Below are 13,357 nucleotides of genomic sequence, written 5' to 3'. Positions count from 1 at the left end.
ACTGCGTTGCAAACATTCGGGTCAGGTCTTTGGTTTCAAGACACCTTCCCTCCTATATATATATATATATATATATATATATATACATATATACATATATATATATATATATATATATATATATATATATATATATATATATATATATATATATATATATATATATATATATATATATATATATATATATATATATATATATATATATATATATATATATATATATATATATATATATACATACTTTATTTAAAAGCAGCAGAAATATAACAAAAAAACTTGCTTTTAAATAAAGCATATTACTCTACCTCTGGTATTTGAGTACTCTTTTTTCCACCTTGTTGCACATTTCATGTGCTTACTCCGGTAAATATATATATATATATATATATATATATATACATGTATGTATGTATGCATGCGACGGGTTTCTTTCAGTTTCCGTCTACCAAATCCACTCAAAAGACTTTGGTCGGCCTGAGGCTGTAGAAGAAGAAACGTACCCAAGGTGCCACGAAGTTGGAGTGAACCCGGAACCATGTGGATGAGAAGCAAGCTTCTTACCCCACAGCCACGAGTGGTATATCTAAGAATAAAGTTTGGCATGGCATTAGGAAAAGTTTTTAGAGGAGTAAAAACCACCTGGACCAGTGTGTGTGTGTGTGGAAGAGGAATGCAAGTCTGGGAGTCATACTTGGAATATGTCTCTCTATTGATGTCCCCTGATATACGTATTCTATCGCTATAAGAAGTGGCTCAAAGTTACATATTTATAGTAATCAGTACCTGCTTGCATAACTTTTTACCTGGTCAGTGTCAGAATGGTATCGAATTCTACACCATACATCATGTCTTAGCTCTCCGCAATTTGTTTCATAGCAAATTTTCTAAAGGGACCGCTAGCTGATAACCGCTAATAGATTTAGATATTGCTAACTAGGGAAAAAGAACAAAAAGAAAGAACGAGAGAGAGAGTAGAGCAAGAGAAAGAAGGGAGAAAGAAAGTGATACGCTTATAATTAAGTAGTACTTATACATCTTAAGAATGGGATTTTAAGTATGCATGTGATATATGAAGAACTCTTCTTGATAAGGAAATTGTTTAAATAATATATTGATAAAATGGTGAGAAAGTTGTTTGCTTTTTAACAAACCAAGTGAGCAAAAGTAGCGTTTTGAGACATTTATCATGTGGTAGTGAAGCCTTGTACTTCATTGAAGGTGGGGCTTGCTTGTAACGTTTATGCCTTTCCTAAGAGCATTTACTACGTAATTCAAAGGAGATTGTTTCAACCCTGATATGGGGGCAGGATCATGTTTGCTTGCCAGGAGCTTGCTTAATGTCTCTTCACTGATGTACATTTATGTGTAGAATGTATTTATTTCTTTTCTCTAGGACAAAATAATCCCCTTAGTGTGGCAGCTTCAATCGAGTTGGTACGAGACAATCACTGGTATTTAACGCAAATCAAATACAAAAAACGCAACGAAAAACCCAAGGGACATTCACAGTTAATAACATACGCTTCACGTTCAAAGTGTAAGAGTTATTATTGTTGGCACTCCGTCGCTTACGACGACGAGCGTTCCAGTTGATCCGATCAACGGAACAGCCTGCTCGTGAAATTAACGTGCAAGTGGCTGAGCACTCCACAGACACGTGTACCCCTAACGTAGTTCTCGGAGATATTTAGCGTGACACAGTGTGACAAGGCTGACCCTTTGAATTACAGGCACAACAGAAACAGGAAGAAAGAGTGAGAGAAAGTTGTGGTGAAAGAGTACAGCAGGGTTCGCCACCATCCCCTGCCGGAGCCTTGTGGAGCTTTAGGTGTTTTCGCTCAATAAACACTCACAACGCCCGGTCTGGGAATTGAAACCGCGATCCTATGACCGCGAGTCCGCTGCCCTAACCACTGGGCCATTGCGCCTCTTTAAGAGTTATAATGAGAGGGAATTAATTATGTCCGTAGCGCTGGATCTGTGACGTCACAATGTGTAGAAGTAATGGCTCGGCCTAGTGAGACTCCCTGATCTCAAAGCTTTACAACATATCAAGTAACGCTACTCCAGAGATCATTTTTGGCTCGAACTGAAAATAGATATTACAATCAAACTAAACTGGATATAGAAAGAAACCTACAGCTTAATAAAGAAAAATAGACTCGATATAATTATTTACTGAAGAATAGACACCAGGGGGGGTTTTTTTTTGGGGGGGGGGTTCAAATAGGATAACAAGCATTATTTTGACATTAGCCAACATTGACAGACAAAATACTAAGATATACCGAAAAGAACAAGATTCTAGATCACACAGCATCTGGAAATGACAAGATCCCAGCAACACTGTATACCAAGACTAACCAAAACTAAATACGAGACATACCAATGTTAAATATTATGGCATACCGATTCTAAATGGAAGCATTCGCAGAAATTAATTACAATGTCTTGTTGAAACAAACAGTTAAAAGCATATCTTGACAAGTTACAATATATACGAGTTTCTCACGGCAAAACAATGAGATCGGTTAATGCAAACGAAGAGTCTGTTCTGATATTGAATAGAGATGTTGAAAACTAACTGGTAACGAGCCAACGAGGGAGAGGGCCTTTACGTGGTCACATGAACTACTAGAAATAACAGCTAAATCTCCCTCAAATTACACCCTACCGTCTTGAAAAAAAAGGTGCGTTTATTAACGAAGTATTAAATACGCAGTTAAACGATTGGAAAGTTAAAGATGTTTTGATTTATTGCTATGATGTGTAGGAAAACGTCTGTTATCTTTTACTTGTTTCGATCATTGGACTGCAGCCATGCTGGGGCAACGACTTGAAGGGTTTTCGTCGAACAAATCGACCTCGCTTCTTATCTTTTAAAGTCTGATACTTATTCTACCGGTTCTTTTGCAGATCCACTAACTTATAGGATGTAAACAAACCAACATCAGCTATCGACCGGTAGTGGAGGACAAAGACACATACACACGTAAATATATGGTTTGGGAGTTCAGTTCCATTGCGTGGCAATTTGGTAACCTGGACAACTGTTTTCTATTATAGCCCCAGGCCGACCAATAGCAGATGAGTGAATTCGATAGACAGAAACTGCGAAGAAGCCCGTCGTATATACATATATAGACAGACAGACAGACAGACAGATAGACAGATAGATATATAGATAGATAGGTAGATAGATAAGTACTGTGTGTGTGTTTCTTTGTATATGTCATCCCTATCATTTGACAACTGGTGTTCGTTTATTTACGTCCCTGTAATTTAGAGAATTCGCCAAAGAGATCGATAGAGTAAGTACCTGACTTATTGCCAAATTCCCCCACCTCAAAACTACTAGCCTTGTGCCTAGGTCACAAACCATTCTGAGCTTAAATTTTAATCGTGAGTTTGGGGAGAAAAAGCAGGATGAAAGGCAAAGTTAATCTCGGCAGTATTTGAGCTTAGAACGTAAAGAGCCGGAAAAAATCCCGCTAAGCATTTTGTCCGATGCATTAGCTTTTCTACCACCTCGCCACCGTGAAGGAGCGTGGCTTAATGGTTAGGGTATTCGGCTCAAGATTGTGAGCTCGATTCCCAGCGGTGCGCTGCATTCTTGAGCAAGACACTTTATTTCACGTTGCTCCAGTTCACTCAGCTGGCAAAAATGAGTTGTATGAGCAGTACCTGCATTTCCCATTCTGGTGACACGCCGAATCTCCCCGAGAACAACTTTAAGAGTACGTGTGTCTGTAGGAGTACTCAGCCACTTACACATTAATTTCACGAGCAGGCTGTTCCGTTGGTTGGATCAACTGGAGCCCTTACCGTCGTAACCGACGGAGTACCAGGCGCCAACTTGCAGGGTAAATTACAGAGCATAACGATATGACTCAACTTGAACCCTAAACTAACTATAGAGAATTTTTTTAAAATAAAATGAACTAGTTAGGTACATTTTGTAAGGTTGAGATAATATCCTAACTCACACGAGAACAGGAATAAAACTATTAAAACCTACGTTGACATAAGCAAGTGCTGACAGCTCTACAACATTAGAAATTTAACCAAATTAACCAGTAGGACCCATACTGACATCAGCGAGTGTTGACACTTTTATACTAATCAGATCAAAACTACTGACTGCTAACTCATCTATTAACGTGATAGGCCTTTCGCTGTTATTGCCTTATTAAGGGTATGTGACGAAGGCGATGAGTTAGCTTAACGGATTTCTTCCAGCTCTATATGTACTGAATTCAAGGTCGACTTAGCTTTTCATCCTTTCCAGGTCGATAAAATGAAGTACCAGTCGAGTACCGGAGTCAATATACTCGACTTCACCTCTTTTCGAAATTGCTGGATTTTTGCTCAAGAATTCATTGGTAGTAACATGATGAAATGTTGGGGCGCAATGGTCCAGTGGTTAGGGCAGTGGATTCGCAGTCGTAGGATCGCGGTTTCGATTCCCAGATCGGGCATTGTGAGTGTTTATTGAGCGAAAACACCTAAAGCTCCACGAGGCTCCGGCAGGGGGTGGTGATGAACCTTGCTGTACTCTTTCACCACAACTTTCTCTCACTCTTTCTTCCTGTTTCTGTTGTACCTGTATTTCAAAGGGCCCACCTTGTCACACTCTGTGTCCCGCTGAATCTCCCCGAGGGTACACGTGTCTATGGAATGCTCAGCCACTTGCACGTTAATAAATGAGCTGCGACGTCACTGGTGCCAAGCTGTATCGGCCCCTTTGCTTTTCCCTTGGATAACATCAGTGGTGCGGAGAGAGGAGGCTAGTATGCATGGGCGACTGCTGGTCTTCCATAAACAACCTTGCCCAGACTTGTGCCTCGAAGGGTAACTTTCTAGGTGCAATCCCAATGTTAAAGCTCGTCAGTATTGAAGCATTTGCTGCCAAGAAAGCCTCAACATGGAATTGGTAACAATGTAATGGTTTAATCGGTTCATAAATCACAAAAAAACATTTCGTTTTTCATGCAACAACAACATTGCACGAGCGAGATACTGCGTATTTTGTCCCAGATACGAAACTAGCAAGGAAAACCTATGTAGCTCTTATTGTACGAGATGGTGCATGTAGAATTAAGTGCTTTGTCTACGTTTAAGACAAAATTGTTTGCAGCAGATTTGAGCAGAAGATCAGCAGTAAGTTGTTCTGCAAACTGTTAATTAGGCAACAGTAAATGCAAGTTATGAAAAAGATATCATTAAAGATAGAATAAATTGTGTTCTTACGGTCGATCTGGTTTATCTGTTAAACTAGTAAATGATGTACCTACCATACAGAGGAGAAATAATAGAGGCTGAGGAGAGAGAGAGAGAGAGAGAGAGAGAGAGAGAGAGAGATAGAGAGAGAGAGAGAGAGAGAGTGAGGGATAAGGGAAGAGTCACGATAAAGAAAAATAGAGAAAAGGATGAGAGAGAAAGAGAAAGACTTGGAGAAAAAGAAAGGGTACACGACGGAAAAGAGAAAGAGAGACAGAACGAGAGAGAAAGAAAAAGGAAGAGAAAATGAGAGGGTGAGAAAAAGGAGGGAGGATTGTGTGTTGTTAAAGTAAATAGACATAATCTATTTGTGAAGGTGCGTTAAACAAACAGGGGGCATGAGCGCTGAGGGTAACTAGTAATAACGAAGTGTTTCCTGCCTCCAAACTCTTTGTATTCTGTGATGTGTTAATGGAAACTAAACATTACATTACAACTAAGAGTTTAAATGCAACACGAAAACATTTACAGATAAATTGTCAGATCTACAACAGTGAATTCCGGGAGGCCATTTTCATTTAGTCGGGGGGGGGGGGGTTACAAAGTTTCATTCTTCTAAATTCTACTATTGTCCCTGTGTATCATCATCATCATCATCATCAGCTGCAGCAGCAGCAGCGTCATCGTCTTCATCAAAATCGTCATCATCATTATCATCATTTTCGCCGCCGTCGACGTCAGCATCGTCGTTATTAATTTTCATTTATTTATTTATTTATTTATTTATTTATTTATTTACTGTGCCGGTATGACTGTGTGGTAACGAAGCGCGTTTTGCAACCACGTGGTTTCCGGTAAAGTCCCACTCCGTGACACCTTGGGCAAGTGTCCTCTATCATAGCCCTGAGCCGATCAAAACCCTTGACAGTGAATACGGTTGACAGTCGATAAATTATATCATTGTTTTGATGAAAATTATTCACCGCTTGAAAAATACTGTTCAAGTTTAATAATGTTTAATATGTACTCAAAGCATGGTGTCATTGTTGGACCCAAGGCTCAATGAAGTGCCCTCTACAGGAGCTAGTTTTTAAGCTAGTATATATATATATATATATATATATATATATATATATATATAGATAGATATATATATAGTTCAAATTTACAGAAAACAAGAGACAAAAACAGGTATAGGAACAACAAGCAGGTGTATTAGTTTGACGTTCGGGAAAAATGGAAAAGTGCTTGATGTTTCGAGCCTGCGCTCTTCGACAGAAAGGATTGAGAGGGAGAAAAATGGGAAGAAGAAAACGGAGAAAGAGAAAAATGTGTAGGGATTAAGGGTTCAACATGATAAATATACAATATAGAAGCCTCTTCTCTCTCTCACTCTCTCTCTCTGTCTATATATATATATATATATATAATAAAGTAAAGTTGTGGAATACCGTACGAGTGGAAATATATATGAAAGAAGGTTTGAAAATGCACTTATTTTTTATTATTCTCAAAGACTTTTGATAATCTTTTTCTAAAAAAGTGAAACCGGTTAAGTAAATAAATATTTTTTAAAAATAAGTGCATTTTCAAACCTTCTTTCATATATATATATATATATATATATATATATATATATACACATACATATATATATATATGTGTGTATGTATATTATGCTTTTGTTCTACTTGTTTCAGTCATTTGACTGCGGCCGTGCTGGAGCACCGCCTTTAGTCGAACAAATCGACCCCAAGACTTATTGGTTGTAAGCCTACTCCTTACTTTATCAGGCTATTTGGCCGAACTGCAATGTTATGGGGGCGTAAACACACTAACATCGGTTGTCAAGCGATGGTGGAAAAACAAGCACAGACACAAATACATACACACACAAACACACACACACACACACACACACACACACACAACATATATATATATATATATATATATATATATATATATATATATATATATATATATATATATATATGTATGTGTATATATATATATATATATATATATATATATATATATATATGTATATATATATATATATATATATGTGCATATATATATATATATATGTATATATATATATATATATATATATATATATATATATATATATATACATGTGTGTGTGTGTGTGCATTGTATTTTGGGACATATATATTCATTCTTCACTCGTTTATTCCTGTTCTTATTCTAACCCCTGATCATATATATTGAAATACACACACATAAACACATATGTAGATAGATAGATAGATAGATAGATAGACATGTTTACATACAGACGTGCGCACGCGCACTTCCAACTGATAATCTTCAAACTGGAGTTAATACGTCTGCAATATTCACGTCTGATTAGTAGTGATAATAATAACACCACCTCTGTTTATCTATCTATCTATCTATCTATTTATCTACGTCTTTATCTGTATTTTCTATCTATATTTCTGTCTATCTATCTATCTATCTATCTACCAATCTATCTGTGTTTCTACCTATCTATCTATCTAAATACACACACACACACATACATACATATATATATAAATACACACTCACACATACATACATATATGTATGAATACATATATATATATATAAACACATACATACGTACATATACACATGCTGTATTTCAACAGACCCTCTCAAGAGGGAATAACATACAAAACCATGATTCCTGCAGACATAACAGGAAAGCATTGTAAACAAAGAAATATTTTTTTAAAAGAAAACAAAAGACCAAAAGAACAAATTCATATCTCGCTCTTTCACTCCATCTACACACATATATACACATGCATATTATATATGTATACGTACATACATACATACTTATATATATATATATATATATATATATATATGCGTGTATTCAATGGTATAACGTTGTTTATTAATTAGTAATTATTATGTTCTTAAGGATCCTCTCGCCAGCACAGACATACAGACGTGCGCAATATATATTGCGTCACTGAAGCCCGTATCATTTTTTCGCTTCTTTACTTTCTGTCTTATCTTTCTGCACCGTTCTCTCCTCCCCAATGTATACATGTGTGCCTCTCATGACATGTATGATACACACGTACACACACACACACACACACACACACACACACACACACATATTTGTATGAGTGCGCACGGGGATTGTCATAGATAGCTGCTACACGAGGGCGAAGGAGGTGAACGAGACGGTGCAGTAAGTAAATGCTGTGTTGTATCTTGTTACATGCCTCAACATGCTGGATACGATGTCGACATGACTTTTTCTCTCTGCCAAGTTGATAAAATTAATACATGTTCAATGCTGCCAAACTGTGAAATCGAACCAGGAACCATGTGGTTTAACAGTAAACATTTTAGCACATCTTAACTACGTGGTCATAATGCCTTTAATGTGAAACAACATTGTTACGTAAATATTTTCAGTTGAATATCAATTTCTTTACGAATGTTTTATAAAATATGTCCGTGTTCGATGTGGCTAGTCGTGGAATCGAACCAGGGAGCAGATGGTTTAAAAGCTAGCATCTTAATTTTACAGTATGGCCATCATATCTTGTCTACTCTAGACACAAGGCGCGAAATTTGGTGGGGAGGGGGCCAGTCGATTAGATCGACCCCAGTACGTAACTGGTACTTAATTTATTGACCCTGAAAGGATGAAAAGCACAGTCAATCTTTTAACTTGTATTTCCGTATTTCGGGGTCAGGGCCCCTTCTTCAGGAAATCTTTCAAGAAATGCTTGTGAGGTGACTTTTCTGTCGGTAGTGCATATATACACACAGTTCAGAAAAGACAAGAGGTCCCAAGCATGAATGAAATCCAGGCTAAAAGCACGAGCCATAGACTAGTATCGGCTTGCATTGGTTTCATATTTTAAAATGCTTCCATTCTTTATAGGATTCTTCACTGAACCGGCGATTGACTATGGATAGAAAACAATAATAGGATTCAAAAACGGCGTGTATGCACGGAGAAGACTTTAATAAAAAGATACGAAAATACTATAATAAAGAAAAGATTAAATTAGAACATAGTCGTGTTTTCAATATAATTATGTGTGAAGGCGGCGAGCTGCCAGAAACGTTAGCGCGCAGGGCGAAATGCTTAGCTGTATTTCGTCTGCCGTTACGTTCTGAGTTCAAATTCCGCCGAGGTCGACTTCGCCTTTCATCATTTCGGGGTCGATAAATTAAGTACCAGTTACGCACTGGGGTCGATTTAATCGACTTAATCCCTTTGTATGTCCTTGTTTGTCCCCTCTATGTTTAGTCCCCTGTGGGCAATAAAGAAATAAGAAACGTTAGCAAGACTTTGCCTTTCATCCTTTCGGAGTCGATAAATTAAGTACCATTTACGTACTGGAGTCGATCTAATCGACTGGCACCCTCCTCCAAAAGTTCGGGCCTTGTACCTAGATTAGAAGGGAATATAATTATGCGTGTGTGTGTGTGTAGATATATATATATATATATATATATATATATATATATATATATATATATATATATATATATATATATATATATATATATATATACATACATGCGTATATTTTTTATTATTTAGCTGAAGTAACAGAGTGATTCGAGGCCGGGAGTAATCGTGAATTAGCACTTACCAAAGAGCTTGATAAGTGCTAACGTCTGAAACTCACGACCCTTGAGAGTTTCGGGAGTTAGCACTTGAGAGTATAAATATAAATACTCATATTTTGAGATCTATTTTTCCTGTTTGCATCGCCAAACCTGTTTTATTTATATACGTAGTTATGTATGTATGTATGTATGTATGTATGTATGTATGTATGTATGTATGTTTTATGTGTGTGTGTGTATGTGTGCATGTATATATGTAGAATCACATTGAAAAGACAGAAAGCATACTGTATGGAAACATTGTTAAACTCTGGAGAGAAAGATATATAACTATTGTTCTGACTGTCGTATGACGTAGATACTGGACTAAACTTTCGACGTGACCTTCAGAGGCGACTCTCACATGACCTTAATATACGGACGTGACCAAAAATTTCTTTCCCCCATCTTGACAATCTTGACAATCATCAACCAATCACTTTGTACGTTAACTGACATCGATCTGAGCTACAGTCTCTTTATAAGAACAAACGGATTTTTAGAAACATTGCAACACAGCACCACGTTCATCAAAACAAATGTGAAACCGGTTAATTATACTGATTTTCATTCGTGTAATTCTTCTTGTATCCTCTCCATGCATTTTCAACTTCATTTATTTTTTTCTATACTACAACTTGTAAGGATTATTAACGCCGTATACGCACAGACACATAATATACATACACATAATATACATAATATGTATAGACGCACATATATATGTACATATACATATATACATAATATATATATATATATATATATATATATATATATATATATATATATATATATATATATATATATATATACCTATAGATATACCTATAGATAGATAGATAGATAGATAGATAGATAGATAGATAGATAGATAGATAGATAGATAGATATGTAATAGTACGTGGTCAATTCGATAGAACTCTAAAATGACCGCAATCCAAGGCTGAAACACGCAAAAGAATAAAAGAAAGGAATACACAGACACACACACACATACAGTTTTATAAAGTAAAATATAAACTTCGAAAAGGCCGTAACACATTTCATTTGTGTCGTTAATGCCCATTGTGGATCCATTTAAAATTCCATAATTCTGTGTTCCCAATATCGTGCATGTGTGTGTGTGTGTGTGTGTGTGTGTGTGTGTGTGTGTGTGTGTGTGTTTGCATGTGTGAGTGTGTGCATCTGTGTGTGCCTGTGTTGAAGTATGTGTGTGAAGTGAAGAGGAAGAAAAGCCATTGCTTGCAGACGATTTTAACGTAGACGCCAAATCGTATGTATGAACGCCAACATAGAACAGAGCAGTTGTACTCACCAACCCATTACACGTAAACTGCAACCACATCAGATTCCAGATCAATAACAAGACTGACAGAAGAAAAAAATGGTTGTCTTTAATTCCAGTGCGAACTCTCCTTACTGATCTGATGTCTCTTCTTATCATTAATCTTGTCAATGCACCATGTTCCATTCAGAAGCTCAGCAAAACGTCTGCTGCAGATTTCGAACTCGTGATCTATGAGCAACAAGTCCAAGACTTCAACCATTCAAATAAATCGCTAAATGAGTGAAATCGAAACCCGTAGAACTCCCAAATGTTTCAAGACCACACTTAAACTTGAAATCATAACACTTAAGCGATAAGTCAGCCGATCAGGACGGTGTAAATATTCGACTAATGATATTTCTAATTAGTTTTGTTTTCTTAATTACTCTATAATATAGATTAATTACTTCATACAATATATATTAAGTTTCTCTGATTAATGCGTATTTATAGCGCCTTCGTCGTAAGGCAAGTAAAGATCTAGTTCAAAACATGTCGAAGCACATTGTTGACCCGTAAAAGTGCAACGGGGTGTTGTAGTCCCGATCGTCCTATCGTGTTCTCGACTCCCAGACCGGACGATGCGTTGTGGTTCTTAAGCAAAATACTTCATTTCACAATGGGACTCTTCCACTTAGCTGAAAATGAATTCCCCTGTGACTAACTGGTGTCTCGTTCAAAGGGATTGTTGTGACTTTGGTCACTTCTACACCATTGGAACCGGGCAGCTGACTTGATGGATTCTAGGGTTCGAGACAGAACTACAACAACTACGTTACTGACGGCTTGTTGACCACTGTTTGGCCTATACTTTCTATGTCCATTGACACAAGATTGTTTTGAGTGCAACGGAGCCTAACAAAATGATTTCGGTAGATATTATTGAACTCCAAGGTGGTGCAGAAGCTAAATTCCCAAGATGGCCTTGAATATTATGTGCACTCTGAGACATAACATCATACTTACCATTAAGGTGGCGAGAACCCAGAATCGTTAGCACACCGGACAAAATGCTTAGTGACATTTGGTCCGTCTGTCCGTTCTGAGATCAAATTCCACCGAAGTTGACTTTGCCTTTCATCCTTTCAGGGTCGATAAAATAAGTAACAGCTGAACACCGGGGTCGATGTAATTGACTCCTTCCAGCCCCGCTCCGCCGAAATTCCTCGCTTTGTGCCAAAATTTGAAACCGACGTAATGTTTACCATTAAGAGGTTAATAAGTACAATGAGGAAAGTATAATGGTTATTCTTCCGGTGAGTCAACTCTGAGCCATAAGATCGATTCCTAGTCGATTCATGTCACCTAACAAGTTATCCACATCGCTGCCGTTTCCAGCTGTAGCCAGAGTAATTTGGAGAATTAAGGACATCGTTATGTAAAACTTTCTTTGACACGGAAGCGGTTAGTTCTGACCCAGCAGACATGGAATCCATGCATGGACGGCTATAAATCTTCAATGACCTCCCAGTGATCAACGGTAAAGACAAAATTCTTCGATATTTTACTAATCCATTCGTTAGATTGCATTTAGTCTAGATATAAGTAATCTAGGCATTACACGTGTGCGTGTGTGCGTGTGTGTGTGTGTGTGTGTGTGTTTAGCAGTGAATGTTTGTCTATGGATTTGTGCCTCTGAATCTGTATATGTAGGGGGAGGGGTGATGTTTGTATATGCGTAGTAATGAACGTTAGTCTATGAACATGTGTGTACCTGGAACGAGAACAGTCTGTGTGTGCAGTAATTTTGAATACATCTTTCAAAATGCATCTGTCTGTGAGTGTGTGTGAGAGTGTGTATGTGTGTGTATGTGTGTGTATGTGTGTGATGTGTGTTTGAGTGTATGTATGTATGTATGTATCTATGTGTGTGTGTGTGTGTGTGTGTGTGTGTGTGTAGCAATGTACGTTTGTCTATGAACATATGTCGTCTGCGTTTTAAGAGAAGAAAAAATATCAGTATATGACCACACGTTATACGTGTACATATCTTCGCGTATGTGACAATACATGTGTGTATCTGTATTAATGTACTTGCCAGTATAATAACGAACACATCTGCATCTATGTGTCTGTATGTATGCATTAGTACCTAACAATGTACGCTTAGCTTTCGGCATGTACGTGTCTAAGTCTATGCGT

The 13,357-nt window shown here is 37.3% G+C and overlaps 1 protein-coding gene across 3 annotated transcripts in view; it reads right to left on the bottom strand.

Annotated features, from left to right (window-relative positions):
* Positions 1-13,357, bottom strand: part of LOC106869519 (uncharacterized) — a 102,521-nt gene that overhangs the window by 55,427 nt on the left and 33,737 nt on the right. The window contains exon 1 of one of the 3 annotated variants that reach the window (XM_014915288.3): positions 12,182-12,282. The exons of the other annotated variants lie outside the window; for them this stretch is intronic. Coding sequence (XP_014770774.1) covers positions 12,182-12,184 — 3 coding nt within the window. The 5' untranslated portion in view covers positions 12,185-12,282. Of the gene's footprint in view, positions 1-12,181; positions 12,283-13,357 lie in introns of those variants that run through there. 3 annotated transcript variants of the gene reach the window in all.

This window comes from Octopus bimaculoides, chromosome 8, assembly GCF_046866305.1.
Source record: "Octopus bimaculoides isolate indiv1 chromosome 8, ASM4686630v1, whole genome shotgun sequence".
NCBI classification, from domain to species: Eukaryota; Metazoa; Mollusca; class Cephalopoda; order Octopoda; family Octopodidae; genus Octopus; species Octopus bimaculoides.
The sequence above is the reverse complement of the archived record's forward strand: the minus strand, read 5'-3'. Positions and strand labels throughout refer to the sequence as shown.